Source organism: Ctenocephalides felis, unplaced genomic scaffold (assembly GCF_003426905.1).
Source record: "Ctenocephalides felis isolate EL2017-DRISC unplaced genomic scaffold, ASM342690v1 CF-g0.4_SCAFFOLD_01170, whole genome shotgun sequence".
NCBI lineage: Eukaryota > Metazoa > Arthropoda > Insecta > Siphonaptera > Pulicidae > Ctenocephalides > Ctenocephalides felis.
Genome location: NW_020537324.1, coordinates 48,578,515 through 48,592,356, shown reverse-complemented (window position 1 = coordinate 48,592,356; position 13,842 = coordinate 48,578,515). Strand labels below are relative to the sequence as shown.

At 27.6% G+C, this 13,842-nt stretch overlaps 1 protein-coding gene and 1 pseudogene across 1 annotated transcript; both read right to left on the bottom strand.

Annotated features, from left to right (window-relative positions):
• Nucleotides 1-3,786: 3,786 nt before the first annotated feature.
• On the bottom strand, nucleotides 3,787-8,361 carry LOC113366360 (annotated as a pseudogene).
• Nucleotides 8,362-8,822: 461 nt separating this feature from the next.
• On the bottom strand, nucleotides 8,823-13,404 carry LOC113366323 (replication factor C subunit 2-like). Its single transcript, XM_026607911.1, has 7 exons — nucleotides 13,254-13,404; nucleotides 12,491-12,602; nucleotides 12,214-12,422; nucleotides 11,856-12,051; nucleotides 9,552-9,761; nucleotides 9,365-9,478; nucleotides 8,823-8,946 (listed from the first exon to the last, which is right to left on the bottom strand). Exons 1-7 carry the CDS (start codon nucleotides 13,343-13,345, stop codon nucleotides 8,848-8,850), a joined length of 1,032 nt encoding a protein of 343 aa, XP_026463696.1. The 5' UTR covers nucleotides 13,346-13,404; the 3' UTR covers nucleotides 8,823-8,847.
• Nucleotides 13,405-13,842: the final 438 nt, after the last annotated feature.

The window sequence follows — 13,842 nt, the reverse complement described above, 5'->3', positions numbered from 1 at the left end:
ATTTCACATTTTTAACACTAAATTATAAATTAAGATTTGATATACGCACGATCACACTTGTAGAACATAATAAATCTAATGCATGTTTTACACTATATGTATATATAAAATACATAAATAAGACCGGAAAAAATATTTAATCCAAATTCAGTTGTACCTGGACGCAACCAAACTTGCACTGACGTCGAAGGCGAAGGCGAGATATACTTTGTGCGCTATGGAAACTATGTTCGTATCATGAATCATCAAAACATAAACAAGAATATAAACCAAGAACGATAAATCAAAATTAATTTATCGGTTTAAAAGTAGAATTCTGTTCAATAAAAAACTCTGCGATTATTGAGAAGTGTAATAATTTTCTAACATTTCTTCTTCATTTGAACAACGGTCAGAACTTAAGCTGATGATTTGACTTAACTAACTGGGTCGGTTTTATACCCAAACATTTATATGTCCTACATCGGTGTGATGAACAGTTTATATATTAGTGATGATTTTTATTGGTATGTCATTGAGAAGCAAGGGCTATATTCACTTGGAAACCATTTGCTTTCTACATTTCCAAGTGAAACCGATGTCACTACTGCTTGACATCAGGCTCCCCGAGCCTGGTTACCGGAACTGGTACCTCTTAACAAATAAAATTATTTGAATAAAATATTTGTGTAAACAGAGTTTTGCCGTAAATCAACGTTTTCTCAAAACGGCTGGACGATTTCAAAAATTTAAAATCCATTCGATGTATCGCGACGAGGACTAGCGTTTATCAATTTTGCGCGACGATCAGACAAGACGTTTCTTTGTAAATAGCAAAAAAAATTGAAAAAAAATTCGTCTACGTTTTAGCTCGCAGTTCTAAATCGATTTTGAAAATTCAAAATCCGTTCGAAAGATATTGGTTGGGAATCGCGCTGATGAGTTTTTGGTAGAGATTGGCCGAGCCGTTTTCTTGTAATAAAGTGTTGAAAAAAATTTTTCGACTATTTTTTTGGCGGTAGATACCACAGTCATACGAAAATATTACGGCCCTACGAAAACTCGTTTAGTTTTAAAAATTCGTCAAAGTTTGCAAAAATTAGTATCGTTTTTTTGCATTTGTCAAAATTAGACCTTTCATCGACGTTTGCTCAAAAACGCCTAAACCGATCTCAGAAATTCAAAAACCATTTAATGTGTCTCAATGAGGACTATCGCTTGTCAGTTTTGTGCGACGATCGGCCGACCCGTTTCTTTGTAATTTGGAAAAAAGTGTTAAACTTTTCGTCCACATTTGAGCTCATACTACCGAATCGATTTTAAAAAATCAAAAACTGTTCGAAAGATATTATTTGGGAATGATACTGATTAGTTTTAGTTGAAAATCTACCGAGCCGTTTTCTTGTAATTAACTGTAGAAAAAAAAATTAAGCCGATTTTTATGGAACTTTTTTGGCGAGATATCATGGTCTTATAGAACTTACTGAAATATTACGACCTTAACAAGTCGTTTAATTTTAAAAATTCAAAGTTTGAGAAAATGAGTAGTTTTTTTTTTAACGTTTGTTAAAATTAAAATTAGTCGATTTACTTGGTATAACGATAGAGTACTTGGTCTCTATGCACATACTAAACCATCAAAGTCCTACGGAAACTGGTTCAAATATAAACTGGTTGATTTGTGAAAACTAGCTGTTAGAGAATACTCCGAGTTTACGTATTCGTTCGTTTTCAATTATGTGTAATAAATCCACTCGGAATACTTTTAATTACTCATAAATTAATTTATATTTTATTGATTAAGTCGATTATTTACACATATCGGGAAGTTCAAGTAACTTGCTTCAAGGCAAAATACCAATATCAACTAGTTAGTTTATAGCTTGCCCATTATAAAATGTAATTATATTGCATCATTGCCATGGTCAAAAATAAATAAATAAGTTCTTTCGTTAAGCTAGATTTCTTGATCCTAGTATTGACAAGTTAATCTATTATAATATTGAGAACAAAAATAAATCAACGTTATTTTTTATGTAAATTATTGAAGATTCCGTTTCTGTTCTCCCAAACCATGCACGAAAGGGCGAAGATGTCACGACAATAAGAATCCGTACCAAGCACGATGATGACACTAAGCGCGTACTTTGCATGTTTACCACTTTAGTAGTAAAATCAATAATCTATAAGTTATAATTGATTATTGATAATTAAACCAATTAAATTATTATAGAAAATAGACAGAAATAAGAGAGATGCAAAATAAATAATTTTACGAATCAGTAACCAAAGTATTCACGTCATTCTCAGAACTTCAATTGCTCGCTCTATTTTCGCGAACTATATAATATATTTAACGTATTTAACAATAAGATTAACCTATGAAAAAAATTACAAGGTTACTCGAAGATATAACAACAAAAAATATAGATAGATACCAAACTAGGAGAAAAACAACACACAATTTCATTACAAAATGAACCAATAAAACAAAATAACAAACGTTAAATAATAATGTTATGTAGTAATTTACATGACTGACGCATTGAATATGCAAAGCGCAATGTGAAATTATGCCATATAGAAATGTAGGGGTTCACAGAAACTAGATCCAGGATCCCTGAACAAGGTATTAAAAAAATAAAAAACGAAAAATTAAAAAAAAAAAAAAAATAAAAATACAACAAAAAATTAAAAAATATTTATAATATATCTTGAAAAACAATAATAACGAAAGTACACGATCGGAACTTCGAAGATTTTTTATAACTTTCCGAAGGTGAAGTTAATGTTTTCACCACAAAATCCGATTGGCTAATTTTGTTTTCTCGACGTTTCAAATCACTTTGAATCGCTTGAGACCAAATTTGGAAATAAAGTATGCATGTGTGTATACTCGGTATGTAATCGGTATGTGAGCCGATTTTTGACCTTTTATTGACATTTTTTCATAAACGGCTGGACCGATTTCAAAATTTTAAAGACCATTCAATGTAACTTGGTAAGGACTAGTGTTTGTCAGTTTTCCGCGACGATAAGCCAAGCCGTTTCTTTGTTAATAGAAAAAAAATTGGTTCACGTTTCAGCCCACAAGTTTGAATCGATTTAAAAAAATCAAAAACCGTATGAAAGATATTGGTTGGGAATCGTGCTGATTAGTTGTAATTACCTGTTAAAAAAATTTAATGATAGATACCACGGTCTTATAGAACACACTAGTATATTACAGAATGTCATTTATTTGAACGAAGGGAAAATGATGAAAACAGTTATGTAATAAAATGTCTCATAATCAGAGTCATGTCTGTAGAACAATCTTGACAATTTTGATGAAATATTATAATTAAAAAAATATTACAATACAATTTTATGTAATCTTGATTGTACCTTGAGTTTATGACGTTCTCGAAGTTGCTCATCTCATATGTGCCTGCTGCTCATCTCATGCTGTAAATACTTGAATGCTTATCTCATGCTGTAAATACCATTGCTTCCTTGCCATCTTAAATATATTAACTGTAGAGTGTTATTAAAATTAAAAGATATTTAGGTGAATAAAAATTTCTTAAAATATTATATATATACTATAGTAAACTTAACCATATTGTACAAAAATGCAGCAAGAAAAAGACTAAATCTTAAAAATACTGAAAATTGTTTTCTCAATTAAAAATATTTTTGAAGACATAAATTAGGCGTTAATAATAATCCCAATAAAATAAATAAACTTTATAAAAAATTATTATTTATTCAATTACTAATTGAAATAAGATTAAACTTAAAAAATAAAATACCAAAGGCTTTTGTTTTTTTAGATAATATCACATTATGTTTAAGACAGGGCAGCCTTGCAAAGTCTTGCTATCAATCCTGACAACTGCAACAGTGAGTTAGTTCCATTTATAATACGCAGATGTGTTATTCCAATTTCCTGAAAAAAGTTGATTTAATATTATTAAAAAAAAAATATGGTGCACGTTCTAAAAAATAACTTGTTTTTTTTTATTGTATTGTTTGTAGATTCAGAAGACGATTCAGACATGATTAACTAAATAATGAATATTTTTATGTCTCACTTTGGCAATTTGCATAAATATGTGCAAAGATTCAAAATTGCAATTATAGCAAAGTAATAACATTGTTAATTAAAATTTTGCATAATTTTTAATAGAACAATAATAATAAATAAAAATAATTAAACTTAAATTATTCAAGCATTAAGAATCTAGAAACAAAATCACAAGAATCAAGAAATCAAATTAAGAAATAAATTTAATAAGTAAATTTAAAAGTTATTCAAAAAAATCAATACAATTGGCTTTGTTAATTATATATTATATAATATATATTACCTTAATAAACGATAATTTCATGCCTTCATCCATTTCAATTTTTTTGCATACACGAAATATATTCCCCACAATATCCTCAGCAGCATAACCAAGATCCCACAATTTTTGTATGATCTATAAAATAATGAAAAATTATAAAACAAACTGTATAAAGTATTAAAAAGTCTGTGTGGACAACAATTCTCACTTTGCAAGATTTATGTACATCTCCGCTAATGCACAATTGGAGCATGTCTTTGATCAGAAGTGGATGGGGCTCATCACATACTTTAAATACGTTTTCACCAGTAATTTTTCCAAATCCGTTAGCAGTTGATTGTAAATTGTTTAAAGCTTGTCTCATATCACCCTGTGCAGTAAATACTATTGCTTCTAAACCATCTTCAGTGTATGATAGCTGTAGAATATTATTAAATAGTCAACATTTTATTCAAAATGTTATTTAAAATTAGTATCAACTTATTGTATTTTGTTTCATACAATAATTCAATACTTATACGATTTAGAATTTTCAAAAAAAAAAAAACTTTATGCTGTTCAAAATCTTCATAAAGGTTTGGAATTGAAAAATAAACTAGTTGAAAGTGGCATTTAGCCTTAAAGCAAGTTGCATGAAGTTTCCAAAATGTAATAATTGACTTAATCAAACGAAATTCAAATTTAGATATCTAGGTAAAATTTTTAACTGTTTATTTCAAAAATAAAGTTTTCGCTTTTATTAAATCTAAACATTGCGATTTCTAATTAAATTTTCGCAAACAAATTTAAATTTTCTGTGCTTATATCCTAAAATTATAGTTTAATATTCCAAATTCTTGGATTAACTCATCACATCACAAAAGCAACTTTTGATCCAAATTTTAACTGTAAATTTTTTCAAATTTGCTGGGCCGTTTTCTTGTAATAAAGTGTTGAAATTTTTTTTAACGATTATCATGATTTTTTTTTTGCGGTAGGTACCATAGTCTTATAGATCATACTAAAATATTACGGCCCTACAACAAGTCGTTTAATTTTAAAAATTCCTCAAAGTTTGCCAGACTTTCATAGACGTTTGCTCAAAAACACCTGAACCGATTTCAGAAATTTAAAAGCCATTTGATGTATCTTGATGAGGGCTATCGTTTCTTAGTTTTGTGCGACAATCCCCCGAACCGTTTCTTTGTAATTGGAAAAAAATGTTGAACTTTTCGTCCACATTTAAGCCCATACTACCGAATCGATTTTCAAAAATCAGAAACTGTTCGAAAGATATTAGTTGAGAATAATAATGAATAGTGTAAGGTAAAAATCTACTGAGCCGTTTTCTTATAATTAACTGTTGAAAAACAAAATTAAGCAGATTTTTATGGAACTTTTTTTGGCGATATATATCATGGTCTTATAGAACTTGAAATATTATGGCCTTACGATAAGTAGTTTAATTTTAAAAATACATTAAAATTTGAGAAAATGAGTAGTTTTTTTTACGCTTGTTAAAATTAAAATTAGATGATTTACTTGATATAGCGCTAGAGTGCTTGGTCTTAATGAACATACTAAACCATTAAAGTGCTATGAAAGGTGGTTCAATTATAAAAATTATTGATTTTCGAAAATTTGTTTTTAGAAAATACTCCAAGTTAACATGTTTGTTCGTTTTCAATTATGCGTAATAAAACCACTCGGAATACTTTTAATCACTCATAAATTAATTTATTTTATATTAACTAAGTCAATTATTTACACATATCAGAAAGTTCATGTAACTTGCCTCAAGGCAAAATACCAATACCAACTAGTTTCATTGAACATTTTGGCAGTAATTGATATCTGTGACAATTTGAGTTTTTATACTTGATTGACTTTCTATACTGTAATAGACTCTTAATTTCCCAATTTAGCAAATTGCTTTAAGGCACAAATCACAATACATATATTAAAAGTTTACAGATAATATAATTCCAAACTCTGTATGATTCTAGTATTAATTGAAGTCAAGTGCATTATGCATTTTTTGTCCTGTATAAATGATAATTATATAAATGAAGAGTTGTTATAAGTGAAGGAATTTAAAACTTGTAATTGTTAGTAGTAATTATAAGTAACCAATAATTTATTCAAGATTGTGTAAGTACAGTGAAAATTAATTTTGACTTATTATAAATAGTTATTGAATTTAGGATAAACTGAAAAATAAAATAGAATTATAAAAACAATGCAAAAAATATAAGTACTTTTGAATAATTTCAAACATTCCATAAAATACATACATATATTTTTAAGATAGGCCAAATTAATAAATTAAATCGCAAAGATTAAAAATGATTTTAGATATTTTTGAAATTTTGATGACTTGCCCTATAAGAAGTTAAAAAAATCTTAAATGTAATTTTTAGAAACATTTGAAAAAAAAATTAATTGAATATCAATGTAATAATAGATAATATAAATAATATATTAATTCAATAAAAATCACCATTACTGATCACCCAGGATTTATTTAACTTTATATTACCTGCTCCAATCTGCAAATCTGCAACACTTTTGCCATAACTTCAGCATCAGTTAAACGTGTATATCTTAACATTGCACAACGGGATTGTATAGCTTCTATCAGTTTATCACTTGTATTACAAGCTAAAGCAAACCTAGTAGTATTTGCATATAACTCCATAGTCCTACGCATGGCTTGTTGAGCGCCTTCAGTCATGCTAAAAATATTATAATAGCAATTATAAGAACAATTAAAAAGCAATAAAGATAATGAATAATAATCATAGCAAACAATAAATTTACAAACGCTATCAAGTTATTAGGCCAACATATAACTTATTTTGCTAAAAAAGATTATTTAATGTTAATGATCTGTTACCTGTCAGCCTCATCCATATCACAAATTTATGTTTTCCCTTAGGCAGTGTTACTTTTTTCATAGCAAACATTTTAATTTTATTCCGTACAACGTCAATTCCACGATCATTTGATGCATTCAATTCTAATACCGCATCTTTGAATGCATCTCCTAATAGAATACGAGCAAGACATAATATTGTAGTTGTCTTGCCTACACCAGGGGGTCCCTAAAAAATGGGAGGTTGAAATAATAAAACTAATTATTATTCACTTTACTACTTATTTCATATTTTACCGCTATTATAATATTAGGAACATTTCCACTTTCTGAGAAAATAGACAATCTTCTTACAGTATCTTCATTTCCTACAATATCTTCAAATTTCATGGGTCTATACTTTTCAACCCTAAAAATATTGGAATAATTTAAGAGAAATAATTTTTAATAGAGGTGGAAAAACAAATGGTGTCTTTTGAGAGATTGTTTTAGTGGAGTTAGCATTCCATCGACTCTAGAACATACTATTAAAACAGCTTTTCCTTATCTTTTTGAGACTTCTGTTACTTAAAAAAACACATAAATAAAAATAAGGCTAGTCTATGATGTCAATATATACTTGTATTATATCTGAAATTCCGTGATTTAATACTTAAAGAGTCTGCATATTTATACCTGTCATTATTTTCGTTCACTTGGGAAATGAGGGTGAGTGGAGATAAGACTTTATCTTGGGAAATATAAGTTAATAATCGAGAATCTACGAATTTCATTTAAAAATTGTCTTAAAATATTTAAAAAAAATATAAAAAATATGATATTCAGTATACAAATTCTCGAGCAGACAAAGAATAGCTATAATAAAATTTTGTGCTAATTGGAGTGGTTAGTTCTCTAAAATAATCCTTCAAAGAACACCATTTATTTTACCACTTAGTTATATCTGCTTGATCATCGATTAAAAATTTTCATTTTTCAAGAACAACTATTCGAATATATTTTATATTAAATAAGTCAAATTGTAAATTAAATCGAAATGAATACAGCAAAGACTGTTTACCAAGGAAGATTGTTTTTAACAGGCTCTTTAGATCTTGTAGTAGAAGGACCTGCTTCTACATCAAAAGAATCAATATCAAATGTTTCTTCCATTTTTAACTATTAATGTCACTATAAAACACAATAAACAAACTAATCGCAGGCTAATACATACAATTTTATGTAATCTTGATTGTACCTTGAGTTTATGACGTTCTCGAAGTTGCTCATCTCATATGTGCCTGCTGCTCATCTCATGCTGTAAATACTTGAATGCTTATCTCATGCTGTAAATACCATTGCTTCCTTGCCATCTTAAATATATTAACTGTAGAGTGTTATTAAAATTAAAAGATATTTAGGTGAATAAAAATTTCTTAAAATATTATATATATACTATAGTAAACTTAACCATATTGTACAAAAATGCAGCAAGAAAAAGACTAAATCTTAAAAATACTGAAAATTGTTTTCTCAATTAAAAATATTTTTGAAGACATAAATTAGGCGTTAATAATAATTCCCAATAAAATAAATAAACTTTATAAAAAATTATTATTTATTCAATTACTAATTGAAATAAGATTAAACTTAAAAAATAAAATACCAAAGGCTTTTGTTTTTTTAGATAATATCACATTATGTTTAAGACAGGGCAGCCTTGCAAAGTCTTGCTATCAATCCTGACAACTGCAACAGTGAGTTAGTTCCATTTATAATACGCAGATGTGTTATTCCAATTTCCTGAAAAAAGTTGATTTAATATTATTAAAAAAAAAATATGGTGCACGTTCTAAAAAATAACTTGTTTTTTTTTATTGTATTGTTTGTAGATTCAGAAGACGATTCAGACATGATTAACTAAATAATGAATATTTTTATGTCTCACTTTGGCAATTTGCATAAATATGTGCAAAGATTCAAAATTGCAATTATAGCAAAGTAATAACATTGTTAATTAAAATTTTGCATAATTTTTAATAGAACAATAATAATAAATAAAAATAATTAAACTTAAATTATTCAAGCATTAAGAATCTAGAAACAAAATCACAAGAATCAAGAAATCAAATTAAGAAATAAATTTAATAAGTAAATTTAAAAGTTATTCAAAAAAATCAATACAATTGGCTTTGTTAATTATATTTATATAATATATTACCTTAATAAACGATAATTTCATGCCTTCATCCATTTCAATTTTTTTGCATACACGAAATATATTCCCCACAATATCCTCAGCAGCATAACCAAGATCCCACAATTTTTGTATGATCTATAAAATAATGAAAAATTATAAAACAAACTGTATAAAGTATTAAAAAGTCTGTGTGGACAACAATTCTCACTTTGCAAGATTTATGTACATCTCCGCTAATGCACAATTGGAGCATGTCTTTGATCAGAAGTGGATGGGGCTCATCACATACTTTAAATACGTTTTCACCAGTAATTTTTCCAAATCCGTTAGCAGTTGATTGTAAATTGTTTAAAGCTTGTCTCATATCACCCTGTGCAGTAAATACTATTGCTTCTAAACCATCTTCAGTGTATGATAGCTGTAGAATATTATTAAATAGTCAACATTTTATTCAAAATGTTATTTAAAATTAGTATCAACTTATTGTATTTTGTTTCATACAATAATTCAATACTTATACGATTTAGAATTTTCAAAAAAAAAAAAACTTTATGCTGTTCAAAATCTTCATAAAGGTTTGGAATTGAAAAATAAACTAGTTGAAAGTGGCATTTAGCCTTAAAGCAAGTTGCATGAAGTTTCCAAAATGTAATAATTGACTTAATCAAACGAAATTCAAATTTAGATATCTAGGTAAAATTTTAACTGTTTATTTCAAAAATAAAGTTTTCGCTTTTATTAAATCTAAACATTGCGATTTCTAATTAAATTTTCGCAAACAAATTTAAATTTTCTGTGCTTATATCCTAAAATTATAGTTTAATATTCCAAATTCTTGGATTAACTCATCACATCACAAAAGCAACTTTTGATCCAAATTTTAACTGTAAATTTTTTCAAATTTGCTGGGCCGTTTTCTTGTAATAAAGTGTTGAAATTTTTTTTAACGATTATCATGATTTTTTTTTTGCGGTAGGTACCATAGTCTTATAGATCATACTAAAATATTACGGCCCTACAACAAGTCGTTTAATTTTAAAAATTCCTCAAAGTTTGCCAGACTTTTCATAGACGTTTGCTCAAAAACACCTGAACCGATTTCAGAAATTTAAAAGCCATTTGATGTATCTTGATGAGGGCTATCGTTTCTTAGTTTTGTGCGACAATCCCCCGAACCGTTTCTTTGTAATTTGGAAAAAAATGTTGAACTTTTCGTCCACATTTAAGCCCATACTACCGAATCGATTTTCAAAAATCAGAAACTGTTCGAAAGATATTAGTTGAGAATAATAATGAATAGTGTAAGGTAAAAATCTACTGAGCCGTTTTCTTATAATTAACTGTTGAAAAACAAAATTAAGCAGATTTTTATGGAACTTTTTTTGGCGATATATATCATGGTCTTATAGAACTTGAAATATTATGGCCTTACGATAAGTAGTTTAATTTTAAAAATACATTAAAATTTGAGAAAATGAGTAGTTTTTTTTACGCTTGTTAAAATTAAAATTAGATGATTTACTTGATATAGCGCTAGAGTGCTTGGTCTTAATGAACATACTAAACCATTAAAGTGCTATGAAAGGTGGTTCAATTATAAAAATTATTGATTTTCGAAAATTTGTTTTTAGAAAATACTCCAAGTTAACATGTTTGTTCGTTTTCAATTATGCGTAATAAAACCACTCGGAATACTTTTAATCACTCATAAATTAATTTATTTTATATTAACTAAGTCAATTATTTACACATATCAGAAAGTTCATGTAACTTGCCTCAAGGCAAAATACCAATACCAACTAGTTTCATTGAACATTTTGGCAGTAATGATATCTGTGACAATTTGAGTTTTTATACTTGATTGACTTTCTATACTGTAATAGACTCTTAATTTCCCAATTTAGCAAATTGCTTTAAGGCACAAATCACAATACATATATTAAAAGTTTACAGATAATATAATTCCAAACTCTGTATGATTCTAGTATTAATTGAAGTCAAGTGCATTATGCATTTTTTGTCCTGTATAAATGATAATTATATAAATGAAGAGTTGTTATAAGTGAAGGAATTTAAAACTTGTAATTGTTAGTAGTAATTATAAGTAACCAATAATTTATTCAAGATTGTGTAAGTACAGTGAAAATTAATTTTGACTTATTATAAATAGTTATTGAATTTAGGATAAACTGAAAAATAAAATAGAATTATAAAAACAATGCAAAAAATATAAGTACTTTTGAATAATTTCAAACATTCCATAAAATACATACATATATTTTTAAGATAGGCCAAATTAATAAATTAAATCGCAAAGATTAAAAATGATTTTAGATATTTTTGAAATTTTGATGACTTGCCCTATAAGAAGTTAAAAATAAATGTAATTTTTAGAAACATTTGAAAAAAAATGAATTGAATATCAATGTAATAATAAATAATATAAATAATATATTATTTCAATAAAAATCACCATTACTGATCACCCAGGATTTATTTAACTTTATATTACCTGCTCCAATCTGCAAATCTGCAACACTTTTGCCATAACTTCAGCATCAGTTAAACGTGTATATCTTAACATTGCACAACGGGATTGTATAGCTTCTATCAGTTTATCACTTGTATTACAAGCTAAAGCAAACCTAGTAGTATTTGCATATAACTCCATAGTCCTACGCATGGCTTGTTGAGCGCCTTCAGTCATGCTAAAAATATTATAATAGCAATTATAAGAACAATTAAAAAGCAATAAAGATAATGAATAATAATCATAGCAAACAATAAAATTTACAAACGCTATCAAGTTATTAGGCCAACATATAACTTATTTTGCTAAAAAAGATTATTTAATGTTAATGATCTGTTACCTGTCAGCCTCATCCAATATCACAAATTTATGTTTTCCCTTAGGCAGTGTTACTTTTTTCATAGCAAACATTTTAATTTTATTCCGTACAACGTCAATTCCACGATCATTTGATGCATTCAATTCTAATACCGCATCTTTGAATGCATCTCCTAATAGAATACGAGCAAGACATAATATTGTAGTTGTCTTGCCTACACCAGGGGGTCCCTAAAAAATGGGAGGTTGAAATAATAAAACTAATTATTATTCACTTTACTACTTATTTCATATTTTACCGCTATTATAATATTAGGAACATTTCCACTTTCTGAGAAAATAGACAATCTTCTTACAGTATCTTCATTTCCTACAATATCTTCAAATTTCATGGGTCTATACTTTTCAACCCTAAAAATATTGGAATAATTTAAGAGAAATAATTTTTAATAGAGGTGGAAAAACAAATGGTGTCTTTTGAGAGATTGTTTTAGTGGAGTTAGCATTCCATCGACTCTAGAACATACTATTAAAACAGCTTTTCCTTATCTTTTTGAGACTTCTGTTACTTAAAAAAACACATAAATAAAAATAAGGCTAGTCTATGATGTCAATATATACTTGTATTATATCTGAAATTCCGTGATTTAATACTTAAAGAGTCTGCATATTTATACCTGTCATTATTTTCGTTCACTTGGGAAATGAGGGTGAGTGGAGATAAGACTTTATCTTGGGAAATATAAGTTAATAATCGAGAATCTACGAATTTCATTTAAAAATTGTCTTAAAATATTTAAAAAAAATATAAAAAATATGATATTCAGTATACAAATTCTCGAGCAGACAAAGAATAGCTATAATAAAATTTTGTGCTAATTGGAGTGGTTAGTTCTCTAAAATAATCCTTCAAAGAACACCATTTATTTTACCACTTAGTTATATCTGCTTGATCATCGATTAAAAATTTTCATTTTTCAAGAACAACTATTCGAATATATTTTATATTAAATAAGTCAAATTGTAAATTAAATCGAAATGAATACAGCAAAGACTGTTTACCAAGGAAGATTGTTTTTAACAGGCTCTTTAGATCTTGTAGTAGAAGGACCTGCTTCTACATCAAAAGAATCAATATCAAATGTTTCTTCCATTTTTAACTATTAATGTCACTATAAAACACAATAAACAAACTAATCGCAGGCTAATCACTCTTGACCTAGGACTCTTGACTTCATACGACATCTGATAAATAATTTCACTAACAAAAATTGGCGGGTTTTGAAATGACAGCAAATGACAGTTTAATCAACATTGGTTTTGACAGTACCATGTGAAGTAAACGCTAAGTACACAGTGTTTCATTTTTTAAAAAAATATTTTCCCGTTTTTCTTGAAATTTTTTTTGATTTCTGTTTGAAGCTTATTTTATGCTTCATTTTTATGTTGAAGTTTTTTTTTTTAACTTGCCGAAGGAGAAGTTTATGTTTTCATCAAAAAATCCGATTCGCTAATTTTATGTTTTGTCGACGTTTCAAGCCATTCTGAATCGAATGAGACCAAATTTGGAAAAAGTATGTGTGTGTGTGTGTATGTGTGTGTGTGTATGTGTGTGTGTGTATGTGTGTGTTTGTGTGTGAACAGATTTTTT